Here is a 26,568-nt window from a genome sequence, read left to right as displayed (position 1 = left end):
GTGTGTGTGTGTGTGCGCGCGCGTGTGCGCACGCGCGCGCTGAATGTTAACCTCATGCAGATAATATAGCTGAATGCCATTTGGGATGTAATGCTGCACTGTGTAGTAGAAGAAGACACTGCTCGTCCCCTCAGCAAGCCAGTAAATTATGCCTAGCCGTACGTTCCATCCTTCATGACATATTTGGGATGTCTGAGATAAAGCAAACACCATTCCAGAAATGGGTATTCATTCTGTTATACTTAGTTAAAGTTGGATTTATTTTTAGTGTTTCATTAAAACTTACAAATGTACTTTGTAAATATGAAAATAATATAAAAGTACAAAAAATTAAAAATGAAAGCCCCCTCTTTACTGCCCAGCAGTAACCAATGTTAATGGTTTCATGTCTATATTTCAAGAACTTAACCACACACATAAAAACATTCACATATACACACACATAGATTTTTATTTAACCAAAATGCAATTATACTGTACATACTGTTTCTGCCTTTTTTTTTTTTTTTTTTACTGGTGAGCTTATCTGTATGTGTAGATCTATACAATTTTTTTTTCACATCTTAAATCTTCCTGCTTAGCTGTATCATAATTTATTTAAACCATTCCCTTACTTCTACGGGGCTTTTTTGTTTTTACCAACAATGCTGCAGTGAACCTTCGTCTACAAATGTATTTGTGCATATGCCAAGATACTGTCTAGAGGAGGGAGAGTAACAGAATTTCTGGGTCAAGGGGAATAAGAATTTTAAATTTGAATAGGTATTGTCAATTGCTTTTCAAATAACTTAGCCAATTCATATAAGCATGCTGACAGCGTGTATTTGATCTACTCTCCTGCATTCCTGACAGAGCTGGATATTACCAAACCTTTAAACTTGCTCAGGTGAGAAATGAAAAATGCTATCTGGGGTTTTTTAACTTGCATTTCCTGATCACCAATGAGATAAAGGCTCTTTCTGTATATTTTTAAAATCACATACTTTTCTTCATGTGTGAATATCTCTTCATATCCTTGGACAAGTTTTGTAAGTTTTGGGTTTCTTTCATATTAACTTTTAGGAGTCTTTATATAATATGCATGTATTTTGCAATATACAAGTTTTAATTATTTTATATTGTCAAATCTGTCCATTTTTACCATTTATGGCTTCTGGTTTTACCTCAGGAAGGTAGTTCTTTGCCAGGAAATTATTCCCATATTTTCCTTTTTCAAAAAAAAAAACTTCTTTTAAAGATATTTAACTTTTATGTTTAAACTACTTGGAACTTATTTTTGTCTGTAGCCTGAGATGGAGACTTAACCTCGTAATTTGCCAAATACACAGCCTTCAAGTTAGGCCTTAAATGGAATCTGGCAAAGAGAAATCCAGTACACAAACTTTTATACCTCTTCTTTTTCTTTTTAAGCAAAACCTACCACACGAACTCAAAACATATTTTTACTGCCATGACAACACCCGAAGATATATGTACTTACACAGAATTAAAGTGATTTAAAAGAAGAAAACATTTAAGAAGATGCAGACTTCCTGACAGTTACACAGACTTACCCATTCCCCTTTAACCTCCACCAGGAAAGCAAAGGTTTGAAAGCAAGGCAAAATATGTTTAATGAAATGTTTTATTTTTACAGCACATCTAAACTCTATTCATCTAGTCAAGCTGGTGGTTAGCCAGTTTGAGGAAAAATATCATTGTTACAAGACTATGTTTCCAAAACATAGCAGTATTTTCTCATTAAAGTATAGATCATCTAGAACACTTCCTTACTGTAACATTTGTAACACTTCCTGATCTCAAGAAGAGAGCGCTACTTTTCTAGACCTTGTGTTGCAACAAAATCCAGTTTCAAAAACTTTAAGCTCTTTTTTTTGTTTCAGTGTAAAGAAACAACTTTGTAATGAGGCCCTCTCTGATGTCACATTGTACTTTCATAAGTTTTAGCATCCCAGCATGGTATTTTTATATATTTTAACAATTCATAGGCTTTAAAAGCCGCAATATTTCAAAGATGAGGCAGTATGAGTAAAGCTGCTTCAGGCCATTAGAAAACACAGTGTGGCAAAGAGTTGGTGGTGAAGAAGATGCCTTGCAACACCGTCCACGTGTATGGAGCACTGTGCCCGCGCCACAGAGAACCCAGTAGTTCTTTCCGCGAAGACTAAGTGAAGCTAGCACGCAGGCCTTCACACACTGTTTGCTGAATGAAGGCTGGACTCTTATGTGGAGAGGGTGTGTTATCGTTACGGAGATTTTGACTTCTAAAGGATCTGATATTTAGCCTTGACTCCCTTATTTTAAGCCCATGATAATTTGAGATAAAACTGTCAGAAATAAAGGGGAGAAAGGCCTGAGACTCTGAAGACCAAACACGTTGTTCTTTCTCTATATTTTGGCTCACTAAGAATCACAGAGTCTCCACAGAGATCTGATGTATACATGCAATATGCATGCATGAGTAATACTGCAATGATCTGTGCACTACCCTTTAACTTCAAAGACACCTACTACCGGTACCACAAGCACATTTGTCTCACTCAGAGTTCTTTTACAATTTGGAACCATTCCCATCTTTAAACAAACAAAAAATGCCAAGAGTAATGCAAAGTTTGACCACTTCTATGACTCTTAATTCTGAGGTTATTAACTAGACGGAAGAACTACTGTTTTCTTTCAGAAAATAATTTAGGTTAACCACATGACTTTATTCTTTCTTAAAGTGGTTACTATAGTTTGAGTTACAATCACACGAGTCTATTTAACTATTAGTATAATTCAGGGAACTATGACAAAGCAAAATTCTGAACTCTTTTATCTGCTCATTTACAGAGTAAGAAGGCAGATTAACTGTATGTAATTCACACAATTCAAAGATCACACAATTAAAGGGGAAAAAAAGATGCACTGACCCAAAGATACAAAAGTTATCATTGGCCAATTGTGAAAGTGATGATAAAGCATTTTGCATTTAAAACTATTTCTTAAAGACTATTCATAGTATTTAAGCAATCTAAACTCTGAAATTACCAGACCTTTACAAAGTTAAAAACACGCTAAGGCTGTGTGATAAGAACCCATTTTCTTTAACACCTTTATTTTAAAGTGCTGCTAGGATACATTTCTAAATATCATCTTTCATTCTAATAGGAAAGGAAGATTGAGCTCATACTTCAAAAACCCTGGATTTCACACTCGGTGACAATTTCACTCTGTCAAATAAAGTGCAAGAGGAGGACAGATGCTAATCACTGACAGAAAATTACACTTTGACTGGAGTCTTTCTTACCATGACTATGTCTCCAGGCTGGATCGTGATCTCATCGTGACTTCTGGATTCAAAGGGATAGAGCGCTCGGTAATACACCACCTTTACATTCTCCTGTGCAGAAATTGTAAGTGGGCCTTTTTCTATTTACAAAAACAGTGGGAAGAGGGGAACAAAAATAAAGCATTACACGGAACATGTATGCATGACAACAAGCCCAACAAATGACCTCTCCCCTGCTGTTGACCTTAACATCTGAACTCTTCCCATCTAGTCAAGGAATTTCTGAAGCACATACTTCGTGCCAAAGGAGAGCCAAATCTGGTGTCAGCAACTTAAATCCATCAGAGTTCACTGGCTGCCACTCCCTGAAGAAAGACCATCCCAATGCTCATTGCAGCGAGGCTGTCTTAGGTCCTGGCTGAGGCTTCGGTAGCACACATCTGTAAAGCATCAGGACCTCTATCTACCCCCCGCCCCCCCCGCCAGGGTGCCGAGTTCAATGCAGCAGTTAGAATGTGACCCCCGATCTGAATCAGCCAAGAAAACTCTTTTGGCAGGAAGCAAAGAAGCACAACTTCCCACATTTTTAAAAGATTTGGAAATGCTGATATCTTTGGCCACTAAAGCAATCACATAAAACGTTAAGTGCTGACTTCACCAACAATGATTATTATTGATAATCCCCAGTGAAGTAAGTCTTCCTCCACATCTCCCAGGGGTGGGGGAAATGAGCCTAATGACAGACCTTATATGAAACTACTTTAGAGTTTAAGTAAAAAATTTTTTTTTAAAATGCATGCAAACAGAAGACAGTCTGACTTCCGATTCACTTAATAGTATCTAATCACGGCCCTCTGAACTGTTTTACCCTAGAAATGTAGGTATTTAGCCATACATCTATTTTCTCTGAAAATCAGTGAGGGGAAGGTATTATCTTCATGCAGTCTGGAACTGGATGAGGTGCCACATTTCCCACTGACCACAGGAAGAAGAAATCCTCATTCTATACTAGGAGGAAACATAAGGAATTTAAACTAATGGCCTAAGATCGAGTACTGGTGAAATTATTATTCATATCAAAGGCAGCATTAAAACATAATTTTGCTTGCCGGACTTTCTCCCTGGACTGCAGGCATCCGGATGTGGGGCCCAACTCTGAACCCCACTCCCATCTCTGCCCACTATAAACAGGAAACAAGTAAACCCTATGGAATAGTGTGCTTCTTTCTTTCCTTTCTGTATACCAATAAAAAGCACACTGATAATCGAACAAATAAAATTGATGTAATCTGCCATACAAAGGAAAAGGCAATCCCTTTCTTCAGCTGAGTATTATTTACAAAGCTGCACAGTACCATAGACCCACACAAGAATCTCAAAAATACATGCTAGGTTGCATCTGATACAAGAGATAACGTTTTCTAGCGATTTCAAAGGCTTTCATTTATCATGATTTAAACAGGCAACTTACGATCGAAGGGCAAAAAACAGTCACAGTTTTCAAAAGGTCAAAAACACGCTTTCATGTAGCATCGGCTGAAGACAGATCACCGTAGGCAAGGGTGCCCGAAACCGCTCAGTAATTCCCAGAGAAAAGAGCAAACTGGAGAAGCAACAGGTTCTTTCCAAATCTGGAATACAGGTTTCTGGATGGGGCTTGGTAAGGAAACTCACGCCATTTTTGTCTGCAAAGGCCCTGGATGCCAGTGTGAGAGGGACCAAAGGCTGGTTGGGTGGTGGAAGATTAAACTGGCATGTCAGGAGCCTACAGAATGAATATCTGCACTGTCTGAAGCAAAGGACCCTGGCATTCACACCTAGCTCTATGAAAGGAGCCAAGACAGGGCCTGCCTTAGATGTGGGACTTCCTCAGGACGATCTGGCAGAGAAAACCTATTTGCTAGAATGACTTGTGGCCCCTACTACCTGTGGTGGACCAGGGTGCCTGGACAGCTGGCTTGGCTGGTTCCTGATGCTGATGGAAAAGCCGGCTCATCTTGTCTTGCGGGTCCGGTTTGCTTTTCTCCTCACTGTCCTTCTTCTTGACACTCTCCTCCCTTCTGAGTTTTTCTTCATCGTGGATCTTCCTTGGCCGCTGATGCTCATCGTCCTGCTGCGCATGCTCAATCCACTGCTTGTCCCTCTCCTGAGCTCGTCTGTCAACAAAATGCTTGATTACAGCCAGGAAGCAACTCCAGTTTCATAATGCTGTGGGCTCTTTTCACAGAAAAGGCTCCAGCTAGCAAATGGGATGGTCCATGCAGAGAGGATACTGTCCCTCTGATGGAGTAATCAGAGTCAATAAGACAAAGGCTCTCGGGGCTCCAATTCTGAGGGAGATGATGAAAGCACAGGACTCAGAAAAACACAGAAAGAAGGTTCCTGATGTATTTTACCAGGTGTTTAGAAGACTAACAAAGAGACTTCTCAATGATAAAACTGGTATTTCACTGCAAAAAGCCATAATACACACAGGCACGAACGAGATGAGAGCGCGTACCCCGACGAACACACACGTAGCCCCCCAAAACTGAAGGCAGAAGCAACAGATTCATTTGAACCCTTTAGGTGGTGACCATCCTGTTACTAAACTAAACTAAAATGCTCTGGGCATTTGCTGAACCCGAAAATTCTGTGTTTGTCAAAGTAACTGACATGAAGGGACAAGTGCAATGAAATCTAGGCCCCGACATCTAAGACAACCGCAACCTGAAGTCCACAGGACTGGACCGGGGACGATTTTTGTCTCACTGCACGATCATCTACAAGATCAGAAAACACTTTAGAGAAACGCACATGCAAAAGTAAGCGATACGATGATAGTCACAACTAGTCCTCCCCCTACACGAACTCCATTACCCTTCACACCAGAGGAGGAGGTCCTATTAACGTCCCGACTTTTACGCGGGAGAAAAATGAGGCAGAGATATTAAAAGGCTTGTCCAAGGTCACACGGCCACACCTGCCCGGGGCTCAATCCCAGGCCGCCCGGTTCTAGGCTCCACACCCTGAACTGCTATCCTGTGACATGGCCAAAGCACAGGTCATCTCCTGGAATTAGGAAACTGCCAAAGGAATATAATATAAACAAAGAAAGCTTGTATTCGCCATTTAAAAAATATGATATTTATTTCTACCCTGTATGCATATGAAAATTTAATGCAGGAAAATTCTCAACTTAAATTTTTCATGTTTTACTTGCTTTTAAAACATCTTTTAAGCACAAAAAAGTTTTTTGGAAGTGGTCCCGTACCTATGTTGTCATTTGTAACAGCAACAAAAACACACAATAGAACTTGCTTAGTATTTGCTGCTAATAAAAGTCATCATGTATAGTGTATAACCATGTAATTTCTGAAATTAATTTTTGGGTACTACTTATATGAGTAAAGCAGGAGATGTACCTTTTTTGTATTATATTTTGTGTTGACTTCTACTCCGTAGAAATGTTAAAGCTCAGTACAGTATGCTGTGAATAATCGAAGTGTTTTATCAACTTTGAAGATAAGGAAAGGATGGAGTTAAGGTTAATCAGCACATCCAAGAAATGAATCCTTGAACCATACCCCAAGAAAACCATAAAACAGTCCTCTAAATTGGTTAGAGACCCTACACACCTGTCTACTGGTAAACTGTATAGGTCCACTTATACGGGGATATTTGACAGTACAGTGCTCTGAATATATTTTCTCTCCCTTATGATTTTAACATTTTCTTTCTCTAGCTCACCTTATCATAAGAACACAGTATATAACACACATAACATACAAAATATGTGTTAATTGGCTGTTTATGTTATCTATAGACTTCTTTCCAGTCAAGAAGAGTAGGCTGTTAGCAGTTAAGTTTTAGGGAAGTCAAAACCTATACTCAGATTTCCAACTGAGCAGGGGGGTCTGTACCCCTAACCCCCTTGTTGTTCAAGGGCCAACTGTACTACACATGCCCACAAACTGTATACCCCTCTGGGTAGTTTAACTGAGCTTAGCCCACTAAAGTCAATGATTTGCCTCAAGTTACGTTTCTTCATCTTTTTTAATATATTAGGAATATTTTTTAAGATTTTATTTATTTATTAGAGAGAGAGAGCACGAGCAGGGGGAGCAGCAGGGCAGAGGGAGAAGCAGGCTCCCCACTGAGCACGGAGCCCGATGTGGGGTTCGATCCCAGGAGCCTGGGATCATGACCTAAGCCAAAGGCAGACGCTTAACCAACTGAGCCACCCAGGAGCTCCCTGTATCTTCATCTTTTTATTCTAATTTCAATAATCAATTTTTACAATTTATACTGCATCACTGAAATATAGTCATTTTTGTTTCCTGGAGTCAAAAATTAATTGAACTTTAAAAAGCAAATATCCGGTAACAAAATCAGACACATCGAAAGTTAATAAATAAATTTCTACGACTCATGACAGAAAGTTACCAGTAAAAGTAACAAACCACAAACACAAATATTCAAACAAAGATGAACAAATAAATGTGTCTGGATCCTAAGCAGCAGCAAATTTTCTCCTTTTGTACTCAACTTTAATTTGCAGTTGAAGAAAAGAAGAAAGAAGTTGGAGTGGCACACTGTCTGTCCTACTGGAGAAAGCCTGTGTGGTGAGCGCTCAGGGGCTTTGATTTCAAACCCAGCACTCGGGATAGCCAGGGTTATTAAAAGGCTGTGAACTGGAAACGTATTTTGGTCATTGGCATGCAAATGAGCATACCAAGTGTCCTAATTTCCTTGTATAATTCCATTTATCTACATAGTAGTAGCTTGGGAGAGCTCTGGAAACTAACCAAAAACTTCAGGGGGTACTTATATATGCAAAGATTTATATACACATGTATTTGTGCTTGCACACACACAAACACACACACAAAAGACTGAAGGCTCTTTCTGATCAGTAGGTACTTGCAGAAGCCCCACAAAGAATAATTAATACTCAAAGTTCCTTCCAGATGGGTCCACGATCCACAGGAAAAGACTCACCTTTGGGCTTCTTCTTTTTGTTTTTCTAATTCTATGATCTTTCGCTCTTGTTCTTTCTGTTTCAAACGTTCGGCCTCTATGGACTTCTGTTTCTGCAGTTGCTGCTTATTATGTATTTCTCTTAGTTCCTATAAACAATCAGGAAACAGTTCACATAATGACACGAGGTGACAGGCATCTCCACTGTTTATCAGCATGCAACATTTTCATAGTGAGGAAGTCTAGTCATTTAGGAGACTAACATCTCAGATTTGAAAAACATTAGCTTGGAAAACTGAAATCACGCTACATTTTGACATGACTGATCTACAAGAGCTGTTCCAGATTATATTTTAGTGAGTCATAAAACATTACACCATTTTCCATTACATGCTTTAGAAGGAACTTGCTAGTGATGGGTATTAGAGAAGCTATGTTGTTCAAGACTCGGCAACAGAAACGGACTTAACCAGTTTTAAGGTATGATGATGATGATCAATAAAACCCTGAGGTACTTGTGATAATGAATCAACACCAGCCTCTACTGGCTTGGAAAATACACACACCTCTTCACACACCGCCTCCATTAAAACCTCACCTTCTTATGCTATGCTGCCTTCGAACAAATGGACATCCCTCTGTTCACAACCTTGACTGCCCCCAGCAAATCACACCCTTCCAGAGCATCTTCTCTTGCTAAATCCAAGTGTGAAGCTGTCGACTTTCCCAGACTAACCCATCAGTCAGGTTGAAAGTAAATGTGATAATATGACGGTCACCATGTTGGACCCAGCTTCCTCATTTGGTATCAGCCCCCAGGAAAAACAGGGATTTCCTTATCAGACTACTGGGAAAAAAAAAATCATTTTATGATATTTAAAGTACTCAAGTCAGAAGTTTAAACACCCCAAAGTGTGAAGAATAAAGAAATGCCTGTTGAGGGAGAACCCATAGAGGTTCCATAGAGGATCCCAATGGTCACTAATAGATTGTCACCGAGACTCCTCTTGCTTGTGTCAACAATAAATCAGATGAGTCAGTATCCAGTAGAGCCAAGGATGCATTTCATTTTTTTCCCCCTGTCTCTAAGGGTGCATTTCCAGTTCACTTCCTCATCTGGGTAACTCGGGCTAGTCCCCCGAGATGGCAGCCCTGGGATCTTTTTGGTAAGCTGCCAGAACTAAAGTAAGGTCTGCCCTGTCTTCTTCATCTTGTCCACTGGCTAAGTTCAAATGGGTAGGTTTCCTCTTGCCTTAAACTCCTACCTTTGGATTCATTCAGAGACGGAACAGAGGTAGAGCACTGTCTATAGAACATCAGTGTTAAAATGCACTTATTCCTAGAGAAAAGCCCTAAGGGTTAGGCTAACCTTCTTCTGCTGGCTAGACTGTTCTCAGGATAAAGTAAGAATACATGGACGAGTGTTTTATAAACCAGAAGTGACTTTGGGAGATCCTAAAAGGGATCAGTGAGATACAAGGAAAAGCGTTTGGAGATCAGGAGGTTAGGGTGAGATGGTACTGAGGCGGGTGCTGGGGGGAACAGCTGGAGGGAAGTAGGCACGGGGAAGGAAGGAAGGGACTTTGGAGGGGAACCAGCAGATGAGACCGGGAGTATCTAGGCAGGATGCAGCAGAAAAAAGCAACTCTGTAAGGTACACATTCGTGGACTATGCCCTATGGCAGATGCCCTGGGCATGTGGCTTGGATTTGATATTTTACAGACAAATGGAAAAAAGGGGACACTTCCTAGTGTTAGAGTAATCTGTACTCTTGGCTCCAGTTAATCTCTCTATGTGAAAAGGAAAACTGCAGTGGGGTGATATTAAATCAATCTCTAAAGTCCTAAAAGAGGGACCCAAAAGTTGGGTCCTGCAGGGACAGCAATGGCCCACTCCATCATTAGCCCAATGGCTGAGACCCTTTAAAAGGAAGGCGGGAACAGTGACTGAAAAACTTTACTTTTTTATTTTAAAATTTCATCTTCAGTTGCATAAAATTCTTAGGTTCGGAAAGAATAATTTACGGCAATAGACAATATTCAAAAGTACTGAACCGGGAACAAAAAACCTGGATTCTGATCTCAGGTCCCTGACATAGGCCAACAGCTGAATCAGAGTGGATGACCCTTGGGTTTTCTTTCAGCTTTAAGATCTGTTAAATTCTTCGACACTGTTGATCACATAAAAAAATTAGTCCTTGTTTATTTTATTTTAGTGTCTCTTATATTTAGGGTTTTATTCTTCTTACGGGAATAAACCAAAAAGGCATAACTAGTAAGCAAAATAACTGAGCTGAAATTAAATACAAAGGAGTAAGAAATGGCAGGGGAAGAGTAACATTTTAGTTTGATGTTCAGGAGCCTGATTATATATTAAAATAGAAAAGCTGTTACTTTACCCAGGAAAAATGTATTTCTAGAAGAGTGATATTCAAAATATTTAACAACAGGTACTGTATAGCACTGGCCAACTGGAATGAACGCTGCCCTTGATGTACCAAGGCATCCGTGAAAAATGGTTTTCCACTTTACCAAAGATTTACAATGCACATTTCCTTTCTATACGGGGCTCTAGTGATTGAATGTTAACTTACAGATCATTAATTACCAGATAGAAAGTCAAGACACATGGCACTAAAGCTAGGAATATTTTAGGAAGCACTATAAAATAAAAAGCAATAGGAAATGAATATAAAGAATCTACAGAAAGAAAATCATGTTATTAGTAAGACAGTTTTAAAACCAAATTTTAGACTTATCAAATATCCAAGGAGGAAGATATTTTGAAATTTTAAAAGCACATTTATTTTTGAGGATAGCCACATGACAGGCCAGGCTGAACCCATCCTTGAACTGTGTAAATAAGCTGCAGCTTCAAGTGTCTCCAAGGAACTGGAACTTGCAAGAGTCATAAAATCACAGATGTCAAATAAGGTAACAGAAGGCCCTGGCATCTCATGATCTAGATGTGAGGACTGCAAAGTTTTTCTATCATTTCCTTCATCCAATTCAAATACTGCTGAGCACACCACTCTAAGAAAATTAAGATGCTGCAAATAGGCAGGCAATCCAGGTCTTCCTCTCTTTCCTTGGACTTGGGAGCTTAAGGCAAGGCAGAAAATTCATGATTCCGAAGCTTGATAACTTTTTTCTAAAAGCTGAACTTGTAGGAAGGCCATCTGCAGAATGAAGGAGTATTTCTGAGCATGACAAGGGCCTTGTGGGGCAGAGTCCCTTCATGCGGGGGACAGAGGGCTTTGTACTGCTCTGTCATGCCCTTTCAGCACTACTGTTTAAGAGGCTAGAGTGCAATCACAGTTATTTAAAAGTACCCTTTTAATTCCTTCAGGGAAAAATTTCTAAGGTGACAAATAAATCTGGTATAACTAAATTATTTATTTAGGAAATGACAGAACCACTGGGAGAAGTAGCTACAAAAAGCTTCGTGACATGAATTGTATCACCTGAGGTCAACCTCATCGAGGTGACCCTGCATGTTCGATTAAGTCTTGTCACAGTTATTTCTATATTATAATGAAGATAAAAATAGAACAAATAAGAAATTACTGAGACCCGGGGTGCCTGGGTGGCTTAGTTGTTAAGCGTCTGCCTTCGGCTCGGGTCATGATCCCAGGGTCCTGGGATTGAGCACCCACACTGGGCTCCCTGCTCAGCGGGGAGCCTGCTTCTCCCTCACCCACTCCCCCTGCTTGTGTTCCCTCTCTCGCTGTGTCTCTGTCGAATAAATAAATAAAATCTTAAAAAAAGAAATTACTGAGACCCAAAATTCATGATCTCACTCATGGCTCTTGTGAAAATTATTTTTTCTATAATCAACAGCCCTACTATAGTCACATATTTATTGGCTGGATATTCACCTAGCAATATGGTATTGAGTATATAACCTTGTTGATTTTTCTTCTGTGAGTTCTATTCAAGAGTATGAAATGTTTTACATATGTATAGTGCATGGTAATTTGATATCTCTTAATAGAGTATAATGCCTTTCTTAATAAAGAATAATGAAACATGCATCGAAGAAGTTTGAGCTATGTGTTACAAATGCCTAAGTAAAATAAAACTACAGAATGTGTAGTGTATGTAAATTAAAAGGTTAAGATCTTTATCACCAATAATATCTCTAGAATCCTAAGATGTAACAGTGTCTTCGCCAGGGTCTATGAATAAACTTTGGCTCTGGGAACACTATGAGACAGCATGAAAACTGGACTACACAGGCATTTTTCTTGCAGAGAAGGCTCAGAGCTTTTACTGGATTCTGAAAGGGGTCTCTGATCAAACACAGATTATGAGCCACCATCGGAGGATAACTGGGAAATAAAGATTCTATCATGTATTAGCAGAGATAAATGAAAATAAGCTCGCTTTTAACTTTCTTCCTTCAACTCGGGGGGAAAAAAATCACTTATTTCCCTTAAAGAATTAAGATATTTGTACCACAAAACATCTTTGGACATCCTATGGCATACAGCCGAAGTATTTCAAAAGCAATATGCTGGACAAATTGAATACTCCAGAAGATTCAACTTTTTTTTTGCCCTGAGAAACATGGCTCACTTTCAAATTTACTAATGACAGTTGTTTTATTGCCTGACCTAAAAACTGTGACTATTTCTCCTTTATTTGGACCTAGAGACACTCAAAAATAGGAGTATTATGTGAAGCGGTATTACTGGGAATACTGAGAAGTATCCAGCAGAACAATATGTACGTGATTCCTTTTAATAAACATTACTTTATATACATGCTTATGAAGAGACAAAAATTAACCAGCAATAGGGGCCTGGAAAGGCTAGTAGTTAATGGAAATTTATTGCTAATTTGATCATTTAATTTTTTTGAAGGATTATTCTGCCTCTCGATTTTACCTCAGGCTGTCTCTTGGAAACATGAGACAAAACAAACACACCTTCATTACTTGAAATTCATGAACTCAACATTGTAAATCAAAATAAAACTGTTTAGGACATATCTCTTATGTTTATAATAATCTTTATACTATTAATATGAAATGGACCTAGGAAATCGATCTAGATGTCAGCATCAAAAATCTCAAGGGTTTATCTCAACCTAATACCTACAGGAAGTCAAAAGCAGAAGTGTTTTTATATAAATAAATGTCACTTTATTTCTCACCCAGGGATATTATGTAGCACACAACATCAGAATTTTTAAAAAAGCTTTTTGAGTTTTAAAATACAGTTTTAAAATATCCCAAGTAAGTTGTTGTGGAACAGACTGAAAGCCATTAAAGAATGCCAATCAACAAACCCAGTGAGGACAGGGAAACTTATACCTGCCTGAAAAAATCTGAAAAGTAAGTATTTCAAAACATAGAAACTGTACCCAAATCAAAGAAAACTGATAGTCCATTCATCACAAAATTATAAAATGTATTCACTCTTGATGCATGAAAATGGGTGGAATACCAAAAAAAAAATTGATCAGTTTTTAAATTCTGAGAGGGGTATATTAATGTTTAAAAACATTATTCAAATATTATTCTAAATCTGAAGTCATTATTCAACCAAACAGAATTCCAGTTCCCCATGGAACAACTGGTAGTCAATCTATCGTAAGTGCGACAGGAGAAGCAGAGAGCAATGCATTGGGATGAGTGTGCATGCACGTGTGTGTGTGTGTGTGTGTGTGTGTGTGTGTGTGAGAGAGAGAGAGAGAGGGGGTGGTGAGGAGACAGGTGGACAGAGGGGAGAAAAGCTAGGAAACCCTGCCCTCTCTGTAGGAAGAGCTAATTAAGAATCTTCACCCACGTCTCCCAAGAGGCTTTGGTATCTACCCTGCTGTTACAAAGAAGAGAAAATGGACTCCGTTTTGTCCTGAAAATCTGAGTTTTCCCAAAATGTCTCAGCTTCATCTTATAAATCAATAACCCATTATTTTAAATAAAGGTTTTCTAAAGGATAAAACGGTCAAAGGCTCTGGCTAAACAAGAGAATAAAAAAAGAAAGTGTTTTTTCAGAAGACTGAATTCTGCTTTTTTCCCTTTCCCAAATCACCTTTTGTTAAATTTTTTAAAGACCTCAAAAGAAAAACCCACACTATATAAAAAGCCTCAACCAACCAACCAAGCCTATGGGTGCGGCGTAGAGTCTGGTATATACAACACCTGTTAATTACTGAGTCTCGGGCATGTTCTAATTATCTTTCTATATTCGAGGAATCTACATAAAGATTCCACAATCACAAGAACATTGAATGAGAGAGTTTTATTACTTCTGTGCTGAACATGTCTTTTCTAAAGGATCATTCAGGTAAAAAGAAAATTTAATCATGAACAAAACCATGTAGCAAACCATGAAACAGCCAAACATTACTAATATGAGAAAGCAATGTTATTTTATTTGAGTTTACACTGATTTCTCTTGCTGTCTCTGTATCTCCTCTTTCTGGGTCTTTTTCTTTCCTTTATTGTTTCCCTTCACATGCATTTTTTTCCCTGACTTCTCATTCTGTTCTGCAGTTCATTCTACAGCTCTTTTCTTTTTCTCCCTGGTTGCTAAACATTTTGCGTTTCACTGCCTTCATAATGAATGAGCCTGCCATGAAAGCAAGGGTCTGAAACCAATAGCGTAAAAGCCTCAGTTAAATCAAAAACCTTATTTACTATAACTGGCATTCTCATTTCAACATCAATTCAGTTCTTAGGAGCAATTTTTAAGACAGGTATCATATGGGCAGAATTTATATCTCTTAAGAGCCTCTTGTGTCTAATTTAAGAAACCTGGATTTATACTTCCATTTTTAGAATAGTACTACTTACTATAATACTGTCTCCCATATGATGGAAATATGCACGTAGAACCAAATCATGACTGAGTGTTGTCTTTCAAAATTTTGCAGCCAAGTGGCCAATTCAGTGACCTATTAAAATACTTGCTATAAAGACAAGACTAAGGTATACCGTACCTTATCCAGCTCATAGTGCAGGGCTTCCACCAGCACACACACAATTTGTCAAGCAGAAAGATTCACCCATACTCCACGATTTATAGTAACTGATCATTGACTTTGACAAAGGTTTAGCACTTCATGGGAAACTCTATCTTAGACACTGAGCACTCATCTGCATGCGGGAAACTTAAGCACAGAGCTGGGGATGGTTCATCACTCTTAGTCTGAGAAGGATGTGCATTGCCTGAGTAGGGCATGGAGACCCTTAGAAAGGAGTCTAAGGGGATGATGCAGCCCAGGAGAACGCCAGGCCCTGCACCACTACCTCCTCATTGCCACGGACTGGAAGAAAGAAATGTCCTAATGTAAAAGCCATCCACATTAGGACTTGTCCAGCACACAGTGACTAGACGGGAACCAACAAGGACTCAGACTTTTCAACATGAAACACAATGTCTAGCCTCTCTGAGTGCTGGATTCTTTTATTTGGCACACACTTGAAGCCTTGAAAACTGTTGCTGTACATTATGATGCTGCCCTGTATCATAGTTAAGATATGAAAATATGGAATATTAGGCTGTCCATACCAAAGAAAACTGGTACAGTGACTGTTAACATTGCCAAGGGCAAGGGGAAGTCAAGTGCTTCTATCTGAAAAGTCCCTATCAGTAATGTTATTTGACACTTGCTAAAACCATATTTTTACACCTATAGGTAAGGCATTGTATGTAAGAAGAAACAAGATCAGAATGTCTCTATGTGCCTTTTAGGCACAGAGCTTCTTCAAAAAATGTTAAGAGTTTTTGATTTTCATGTAAAATGAAGTAAAAAGAGAAATTCAGAGAGAATAATGTTTAAATTGATGTTTCTAGAAAATGAGCATGAGAGGACTACTGATTTCTTAGTATGAGAAAATATTTGTTGCATACACAGTGCATTTTAAAAGCAGAAAACTATGGTAAACAATCTGATTCCTGAATTAAAACTACTTTAAGAAGTATTAATTGTCACTAGCAATAATTACAAACAAAATCAATTATTTGTGATTCAATCCCTTGTCAAATATTTCATTTGATCATCAGAAAGGTGAAATTTACTGTTCGTGTAAAAGGCAGCATAAATAGAAAGGCTGCCAATCAGGGGATTTCTAGCACAAGAGAGCCAATATCTCAGAATGTTACCATTTCTACCCACCCTCCATCGCCAGCCCCAACCCCTTTCCTATGGCCTTAAAAAAGCAAAGTATATTTGCTACATTGAGATTCCTCTGCTTCTTTTCTCAAGTAATTCTTGGTTTGGGGTGATAAATTAGAAAAAGGAAAATAGTTATGTCTTGGGATTATTTTTCAAATATATAAATGTCACATTAGGTAAATGTCTATAAAAATACATGGAGGCCTTGTCTGAAAGGAAAGAATGAGCCCTCAATTTCTATGAGATCAGGTAGAAGACTTCTAGAAACCTTACGTTTCATATCCCTGAATCTGGAGCTGTTTAAAACACGACTGTAATTATAAACATGCTTTAGGTTTTCAATATGTTGCTATCTATATGAAACAATTACCTGGTTAACCTGACTGCAAAATAATTTTTTTTTCCTCTTTAATTAATGGCTTGAGAATTTCCCATCCTTGGTTAACAGGTCTTGGGTGAGGAAGCAGGAATGTAACTCTTCCTCAAGTGAAGAAAAAGGAGAGACTCCTAAAAGAAGAATGAATCTGAACTAGCCCCTTGGTAGAAAGGACTAAATCAGACTGTGTTTTTTTTTTTTTAAAAGGGAAAAACGATAAAACATACCTACTCTCTAAACTCTTCTACGTTCAAGAAAACTAAATACATTTAAGACATCCTGGGGCGCCTGGGGGGCTCAGTTGGTTGGGCAGCGGCCTTTGGTTCAGGTCATGATCCTGCGGTCCTGGGATCCAGCGCCCCTGGGGTCGAGCTCCCTGCTCAGCAGGGGAGACTGCTTCTCCCTCTCCCTCTGACCCTTACCCCACTTGTGCTCTCTCTCTCACTCGCTCTCTTTCAAATAAATAAATAAAATCTTAAGGAAGAAAAAAAGGACATCCTGATCACAGTCTTATACCAACAGAATCTGGGAGAAAGCAGAATGCTAGGATTCCCTATATGACCTTCTACGTAAGGAACTAGACATGACTTTGAGTTTGCATCAAAAGAAACGAGTAACTTATTGCAGGTAGTTGTCTACCAAAGAAACATGGAAACTGATTTTTGTTAACTGGAATCCTCATTTGTGGAGCCAGCCACGGAATCGGAATACAGGTTTAATGCCCTGATCGACTAATTTTAAAATTCTGCATGCCATAAGGTACTTCTCCAGTGTCACCATATTAGCCGATAATTAGCGAATTACACTTTCTCTAGGGGAACAATCTACACGAATATAAAAACTGCTAAGTCCTACTTTTTCTTCTATACTCTCCAGCTGGTTTCCTTCTGGGAGGGGGGTTTCGGATGTAGCAAGTTCACACCGTCGGAGAAGATGTGTGAAACGACTGGACAATCGCCAAGGTTTCACTCCCAGCAAGGCAGAAGTAATTTTTGCATCACGCATGCTGTTAAGGCACTGCTATTATCGAGAGAGGCATCAAGGAAACCCCAGGGGTTGGAATGCTGGCTTTCCTCGTCTGTCTCATCATACAAGAACGACAGTTACTGATGAATACGCGCTCCAAAGTCAGGGGAAAAAATGCTTCCTATTTTCCAACATGACAACAACAAAGAAAAGGAGGCAGGACATACTACAGACGAAATCTTAAATCTGCCTCTAGAGTTGTCTCGATCAAATTATAAATCTTTTGATGCTTCGATTCAACCGTTTCTGTTTTGGTTTCACCAGACAGGAGAGAAATATGAGAAATAATTATCATAAGGCAATAAAATGTATTTGTTAAAGCCTTCAAATCGGTTGTTAAATAAAATAATAAAGCTATACTGGCTTGTCATTTTTAACTCTCTACATTAAACTTAAAGTTAATAATGGAAAGCCAAAATAAAAATGAAGACAGATAGCAATGTTCGTATTTAAAAATGAGTATATTTGGGGAAAGGAATAAAGTGGAAGGAAGGGCTGACGTCAGCCTTTGTGTCAGCAGCTCTTAAGTCAAGGCAGCTTCGGTCAATGACACACAGTTAAGAGGGACTCACATCACCTTGGCACGGTGTTCTCTTCGGCAATGGCAACTGCATTCCAACAGGCCAAAACGCTCCATAAATAGGCTAGGCATTTGGGAAAAATCACCCACTGCAGTGTCATCCTCTAATACATGAGCTTTGCTTGGGGAGTCATGTTGCAAGAAAAAGGAATCTTAAGATTAAGGCAGAAGTCTGGACTACTGCCTGGGTTCAGAGGAGACCCGAGTATTTAACCGTTTGTGCTCCAAGAGGCTTTTAAGAAGCACTGTGATCATATTCTTTTTGCCTGAAACAGTGACAAGTCACAGTGAGAATTAATGTGAGCATTTTTGCTGTGTTTATTCTCGAGATAGAGAGGCTCTACTTCCGGTACTTTACATATCTCATATAATCATGTACATACAAGTGTGGAACATACCTAGGGTACACACACACACACACACACACACACACACACACACACACACACACTCTGTGTAAGAATGAAAGCAAAGAAAAACACTAAGTTGGCTCAAATAATATGTCCCCTAAGAGCACTTGCTTGGCATTGTACAACTGAGAGAATTTCATTACCTATTACTCTGGGGGAAAAAAAAGCAAAAATTCCTTAAACTCAGATGTCTGAACAAGTCGGCCCAGAATTTCAATTCAAAGGCCAACTAAATATCACAAATACGCTTTCTAATTTTTTCCTATTTTTAATAACAAAGGAGTTTTCCTTTTTCCAGTGCCAAAAGCAAAATTAGCCAGAGTTAAGTATAAAGGATTTTGAGATGGAAAACGAAACTGAATATCTGGAACAAAAAGTGGGAAGTTCATTTCTTATAAGAACATAATTGATTAAAAACTCCAATATCTACTTAAATCTACAGTATATGTGCTCATTGTTGGTAGGACATTAACTGCTTGCATTCGGGTTTTATTATAAGATAAGAGTTAATGGTCTTAAGATGATGAAGTTGTGAAGTTAAATCAAAGGCACCAAATCCAAAGGAGGTTGTCATAACCACTTTCACATTCCTTAAAAGCTTTGGCATTTTCCTGAATTTTACCATGCAAATGTGACAAAACCATATACTACTTTTGCCACAGAGACAAAAGCAATTACTCCATTAAACAGTAACATTTTAAAATGTGAGGTAACAAAATAAAGATTTACCTTCAAGGACAATCTTGAAGGTAAGAAGTGGCAGAAAAATTCTTATTTTTAAAAAAGAGAAAGCAATCCCTTTTAAGCAGTCTCCAAAGAACAAAAGACAGACTATTTTGGAGCCTTGCTTTGGACTTCAACTTGATGTAGTTATCAACAGACAAAAGGATGGCAATACACAAAAATGTAATGTAATTCTGTTTAAAGACAGATGTCGTGTGGGGGCCACTCACTCAACTTTAATTTACAAATGCCAAATTCATCTTTATACGTTCAAGAGAAAATTGTAATTTGGATTGTATAATATTCATCTATAAGTATGAAGGTTTGCAGGAAGGCTGACAAACCAGCATCATAAATTTTTCTCACTGGAATTAAGTATCAACTCATCTGGCCAGTTAGAAAAGTTAAAGGGTAGGACATATATGTAGGGACGCAGAGAATAGTTACCTTCAGCTGATTATTGAAAATATCAATCTCCTGTAGTTTTGATCTGGTTTCTTTCTCAACTTCATCCAGTTGGTCTCGTAGCTGCTGCCGAGCTAGCTCTTTTGCTTCTAATGCTCTTTTGAGTGTAAGAAGTGAATCTCCTATTTTAGAAAAACATTGCAAGATAAGAAAAGCAAACTGGCAGTGAGGAAAATGGTTTTTAATGTTCTCATTTCACCGAGGGCAAGGCATGCCAGTAGAAGAGGAAAAGGGCGACTTTAAAAAGCAAACACCTACTGTGCAAACTGTTCTGCTGAACTTGTTTGAGTTGGTCATTGAGTATCTGTTTTTCTGGAATAAGTCTTCCGAGCATTTGCTGAGCCTCCTAGGAGAGGAGGAAAACAACAATGAGCTGACATGAATGTAGCTACCATGTCTACATTCCACATCCAGGCAGACTAAGTCTGTTTTCTCGTCCATCAAAGACTCATCTAATCTCACCCCAAATCCTCTATGTAGAAACTGCATTTAATCACCAGTCAGGGCAACATTTGCTTTTTTGCCAAGCAATTAACTATTTGCCAAATGCTTTTCACTGAAATAAAGTCAAGACAGTTATAGCTCTCTTGAGATTTAAATTTTTGTTGACTTACTGCCTATTTATAAGCTTTCAAAAATGTACTTTAAGTACAACTCAGCAGAGAAAACTGAAAGTAATCATCTCTCCCACTTGCACTGGGATCAAACGTAAATGCAGTTGATTCTATTGTTTGCAAACTGACTAATTTGAACAGGAACTACTCTACTCTGAACTTCGATACTTAATAGGGCTGAATTAAGGCTTACCATACACCTGAAGATGGAAATAGAAATCAAGAAGAGATTTCTAGGGGCACCTGGGTGGCTAAGTCGTTAAGCCTTTGGCTCAGGTCACGATCCCAGGGTTCTGGGATCGAGCCCCGCATCGGACTCCCTGCTCGGCGGGAAGCCTGCTTCTCCCTCTCCCACCCCCCCACCCCACGGCTTGTGTTCCCTCTCTTGCTGTCAAAAAATAAATAAAATCTTTAAAAAAAAAAAAAAAGAAGAGACTTCTAACGATAGAATCTTGGCTGCCGTATATGTTTTTCCAACACTGAGGAAGGACCTATAATTTTAAACAGGTACACAAAAGTCTTAAACCAACTATTTCTTACCTGATATAAGAAAAAAGCTAACCCACACTGTGAAAGGCTATTTGGAGTTTTCATGGATGACCTGTCAAGCACTGTATTTGCTTAAGTTCAGCTGAGATTATCCTATATAGTTTCTACACATTTCGGTAAAATGACAGCCTTTCTGGTGCAGAATAACAAACACTTGACTCTCATTTTTATCTTGATTTAAAAAAATCTCATTAAGGGGGCACCTGTGATGAGCACTGGGTGTTGTATGTAAGTGATGAATCACTAAATTCTACACCTGAAACTAATAGGCATTGTATGTTAACTAAGTGGAATTTAAATAAAAACTTGAAAAAAATCTCTATGTATTGATTTTTGGTTTGAGAAAATAAAAATGCCTTAATTGAAAATTTTTATCAGAGGCTAAGAAGCAGTCCTTTTTGGAACAACTATCCTTCGATACAGACTGGCTTATATGCAATAAATCTTTGTGTGCCACAATTCTGAATAGGAGAGAGATATAGTTCAACAGAAAGGATCTGGAAGCATCGTCTCATATGAACAATCCACACCCGTTTCCCCAAATCTGGACAAAACAGAATATACAATTCAGATTGTTTCCCCAAAAAGGCCCAGCCAACTGAGCTTCTCCTATTCTCCTCCCTAAATTAAGGAAAGGCCTCTTAGCCAATGCAAAAGTTTCTTTCCTGTACCAAGACAAACAATGACACATCAAGATAAAACCTAGCTCAGGTCACTGAGACTTATATAAACATCACTTTTAAATGCCAACCTAAGTTTCTAAAATAAGTCATAAACCAACATGAAGGGCTACCTGACTCATCTGCACAGCAAGTATCTGCGTAACAGTAAGGAAAAGGAACCAGTATCTCACAGCCTATGATGTACCTGGCCTTCTTCAAGCCATGTATTATTTTTCACTTCCCTACTCTTTCAGGAACCCTAATTTGTATTTTATTATCAGTAAGTGAACATACTGTCAATCTTAAATAATAAAAAATGTGTTTGGTCACAGGGCATTCAGTGAGATAATAAACACGTCACCGTCACTCCTAAATTTTCCAAGAGAATATTTTATGAAATTTCTCGTAGTTAATGAAAGACATAAAAAAAAGTTACCATATAGAAGAATATACTTTTAAAAGGTACATGCATTTTTTAATATGTTCGAACAATTTCTAGCTGTGAACATCCGATACTATTTACAGTATAGATCATATCTTAAAATCTCAAATTGACTAGGACTTCAAAGTACATGAAACAATAACTGACAGAACTGGAAGGAAAAAGGAAAAATTTACAATGATAGGGCTTTCAACATCCTCTGGCAGCAGCTGGAAGAGGTCACAAAATCAGTAAGGACAGAGAAAACACAAAAAACACCATGAATCAATTTTCTCTGATTGATGTTTATGAGATACTCCACCCAACTACAAAAGAGTACATATTATTTACAAGTGCACATAAAATATTCACCAACACAATCATATGCTAAGCCATAAAGTAAGTCTCAGTAAACTTAAAAAGATTAAAAAGAATTGAAGTCATACAGAGTATGCTTACAGCTTATAACATAAATCAGAAATCAGCAAGACATCTGAAAAACAATCGAAATATTTGGAAACTAAATAGTATAATTCTAAATAACCCAAAGAAGAAATGGCCAGGAAAATCAAAAAAGATTTTGAACTGAATGGATATGAAAACACATTAAGAAGTTATGTGATATGGCTATGACAATGCTTAGAAGGAAATTTATACCTTAATAAAATATTTACATCAGAAATGAGAAAAGGTCCAATTCAATAATCTAAGCTTCCTTTTTATGAAGCTAGAAAAAAGCAAATTAAACCCAAAATAAGTAGGTGGAAGGAAATAATAAAGAGCATAAGTAAATGAAACAGAAAACAGATATAGCATAGAGAAAAATCGATACAACCAAAAGCTTATTTAAAAAAAAATCAATGAAATCAATAAACTTCTAGCTATATTGATGGAGAAAAGGAGGAGGGGGAAGGAGAGGAAGGTAAAGAAGAGGAAATGTTGAAGGGGGAAGGAGATACAAATTCCCATGATCAGGAAAGAAGGAAGTGACATCACTACAGATACTACAGACTTGCAAAGAACTAACAGAATATTGTAAATAACTCTATACAAATAAATCTGACAATTTAGATGAAATGAAAAAATTCACCATAAGATACAAACCATCAGACTCAAGAAGAAACAGAAAATCTGAACACCCCTATATCTACTAACTACATTTTGCTATTAAAATCCTACCACAAGAAAGACTCCAGGCCCAGATGGCTTCACTGATGAATGAAAATTTAAAGGAAAAATGCCATTTCAACACATTTTTAGAAAATGGAGGAGGAAGGAATACTCTCCCACTATTTTCTTATTTATTACCCTGATACCAAAACAGGATAAGGACATTACAAGGAAACTATAAACCACTATCTTTCAAGAATTTAAATTAAAAGACATTTAATAATAGCATATTGAATCAAGTAAAATATTTTTTTAAATGGTAAGACACCATGACCAAGTATTGCTTATCTCAGGAATGGAAGGTTGGCTTAACATTCAAATTTCAATCAATGTAAATCACCATATGAACAAAATAAAGAGAAAAAACATGTAAACATCTCAGTAGATGCAGGGAAAAAAAAAATTATGACCCAACTCAATACCCATTCATGATTTAAAAAACCCTCAGCAAAAAAGGAACAGGAGGAAAATCCCTAACTTGATAAAGGGCATCTAAAAAAAAAAATCTATAGTTAACATCATACTTAATGGTCAGAAAATGAATGCTTTCCCCTTAAGATCAAGTCTCTTACACGTCTAGTCAACATAGTACTGAAGCACTCACACACTGCTGGGGAGAATGTAAAATGGTACAACCACCTTGGAAACAGTTTTGACAGTTTCCTATAGGGTTAACCATATATTTATATGACACATTAATGCCACTCCTAAAATTAAACCAAGAGAAATAAAACGTATTTCCACATCAAGACTTGTAATTAAATACTCATTGCAGTCTTATACACAAAGTCCTAAACTGGAAAGAACCTCACTGTCAATCAACAGGTGAATGGCTAAACAGGGAAATACTACTCAGTGATAAAAAGGAACAAACTACTGATTTGCTCAGAAATATGGATAAATCTCAACATCATCAGGCTGAGAAAAATCACAAACTTCAAAAATGGTCATCTTTCATGATGATATGCAGAACAGTACCTACATGAACTTGATGCTTCCTACCTCCCAGCTCAACAAGTGAAACTGAGCCAGGTGATATTATGGCAACTTGGTGGTCAACTTTGGATACATCATAAAATGAAAGTAGAACTGCGTATAGCATTCTATTACGTTCCCAACTATTCGCCATCCATCTATCTCTGATACTCCCCCTAGAATACTGAACTGCACCTCTTTATTGCGATGATCACAATAAAGCCAGTCTCATGAGTGAACTACAGGTCCTCCACAATCCAGTCCCCGCCAACTGCAACCACATTGATCTCCTTGCTATATCCACATCCCAAACACGGGGTACAACGTCACAACATTCACGCTGCTGCCTCCCCACCCTCCCCTTGCTCTGCCAGATAGCCACACCACTTAGCTGCTTCTCTTTCAGGTCTTTGCTCAGCTGGGACCCTCACCGAGAAGCCTGCCCTCACCACTTAATTTAAAATACTGTGCTCGATGGGGTGCCTGGGGGGCTCAGTCGGTTGAGTGTCCGTAACTCTTGGTTTCAGCTCAGGTCATAATCTCGGGGTCATGAGACAGAGCCCTGTGTCAGGTACCATGCTCAGTGGGGAGCCTGCTTGAGAGTCTTTCCCTCTGTCCCCACCCCTAATGAATGAAGGAACAAATAAATGAACCTTAAAAAAAATAAAAGTAAAAATACTGCCCTCGGGGCACTTGGCTGGCTCAGTCAGTGGACTGTTCAACTCTTGATCTCAGGGTTATGAGTTCAAGCCCTATGTTGAATGTCAAAATTACTTAAAAACAAAATCTTAAAAAAAAAAAAATCTACCACCCTCCTTCTCCCCAGGACTGTTTTCCTATTCACTCTCCAGAGCACTTTTCATACTCTAATATTGGACACACTTGACCTTTTTTGTTAGTGTCTGTCTGCCCACAAATAGAAGGTAAGCTCCATGAAGGCGGGGTTCTTGTATCTCCTGTTCACCACTGGACCCTCAGTGCCTCCGAGAGCCCCTGGATGGTACACAGCAGTGCTCAAGCAAACGTTGTGCTGAGTTCATTTACTCGACAGCCTACTTTCCAGATTTTTGTCTACTTCATCTTCGCTTCCCAGCACCTAGTACATGGTAGATGTTGGGTGCTTTTAGAAATGAATGAGAGGAAAAGCAGGGCTTGTAACCCTAAAAGCATTTAAGGCATGTATTTTCTCACCTGTAATTGTTGCTGTAGGTGGGTGATTTCAGCAATTCTCAACTCTCTTGATTTGTTTGTACTCTCGATTTCTTGCCTTTGTGTGGTCAATCGACACCTGATATCTTGAAGTTTTCCTTCTAGTTGATGCTTTTTATCATTCTTTAACAAGTGAAAAATAATTATTATTATTACCATTTTTAATGGTTCAGAGTTAGTAAACAGTTGACCCTTGAACAACATGAGTTAGAACTACACGGGTCCACTTATACAGGGTTTTTTGTCAATAAATAACAGTACACTACTGTAAATGTATGTTCGCTTCTTTATGACTTTATTAACATTTTCTTCTAATTTATTGTAAGAATACAGTATATAATACATATAACATATGAAATATGTGTCAATTCACTTTCTACGTTATCAGTAAGGCTTCTGGTCCACAGTAGGCTACTAGCAGTTAAGCTTTAGGGGAGTCTAAAGTTACACAAAGCGTTCTGACTGCACAGGATCTGCGCCCATAAGCCCCATGTTGTTCAAGGTTCAACTGTATTCCCAAAGCATAATCAAACTCGACTCACTAGAGCTTCTAATTCAAATTCCAGAGTCTTTTTCTTTGCTTTCAGTACAACTATGTCTTCTTGTTCTTTGTTTCTTTGATTGAGTAGTTCTTGTCTTCGATTCCGTTCCCATTCAAGTTGTCGTTGCCTTTCAAGTTCTCGCTTTGCAGCCTGTGGCATTTACGAACAGATAACTTATTAATTTTTTTATTCCTGACATGACACAATGTCTCTTAATAAATGTAACATCCAGGAAGTCTTTTGTTTTAGGGATAAAATGTTACACATTGCAAAAGCTTCTATTACAAAACAGCAAAACACAATTTACACAAATATAGTATTCCTTCTATGGCAAAAAGAGAATATTTAGAAAAGCTATTATAGTTAGATAAGGTGGGGACAGACAGGATTCATTTCATCATTGAATCTGATTGTTTATGCCTTCAAGAATGTTTGAAGTGATAAAAAGAAAACTGTTCTTCCTCATTTACTGACTCATGAAGAGCAAGA

At 38.2% G+C, this 26,568-nt stretch overlaps 1 protein-coding gene across 5 annotated transcripts in view; it reads right to left on the bottom strand.

The window, feature by feature from the left end:
• ITSN1 (intersectin 1) overlaps positions 1-26,568 on the bottom strand; it is a 209,368-nt gene that overhangs the window by 75,653 nt on the left and 107,147 nt on the right. For 3 of the 5 annotated variants that reach the window (XM_027583377.2, XM_027583373.1, XM_027583375.1), the window contains exons 13-20: positions 26,080-26,229; positions 25,520-25,660; positions 20,196-20,283; positions 19,920-20,059; positions 8,252-8,379; positions 5,198-5,427; positions 3,290-3,411; positions 1,554-1,568 (exon numbers count right to left, since the gene is read on the bottom strand). In XM_027583377.2, the coding sequence (XP_027439178.1) occupies positions 1,554-1,568; positions 3,290-3,411; positions 5,198-5,427; positions 8,252-8,379; positions 19,920-20,059; positions 20,196-20,283; positions 25,520-25,660; positions 26,080-26,229 (1,014 nt within the window). The remainder of the gene's footprint in view (positions 1-1,553; positions 1,569-3,289; positions 3,412-5,197; positions 5,428-8,251; positions 8,380-19,919; positions 20,060-20,195; positions 20,284-25,519; positions 25,661-26,079; positions 26,230-26,568) is intronic. The other 2 variants (XM_027583374.1, XM_027583376.1) reach the window with 1 other exon arrangement.

Source organism: Zalophus californianus, chromosome 1 (assembly GCF_009762305.2).
Source record: "Zalophus californianus isolate mZalCal1 chromosome 1, mZalCal1.pri.v2, whole genome shotgun sequence".
In the NCBI taxonomy this organism is placed as follows: Eukaryota; Metazoa; Chordata; class Mammalia; order Carnivora; family Otariidae; genus Zalophus; species Zalophus californianus.
The sequence above is the reverse complement of the archived record's forward strand: the minus strand, read 5'-3'. Positions and strand labels throughout refer to the sequence as shown.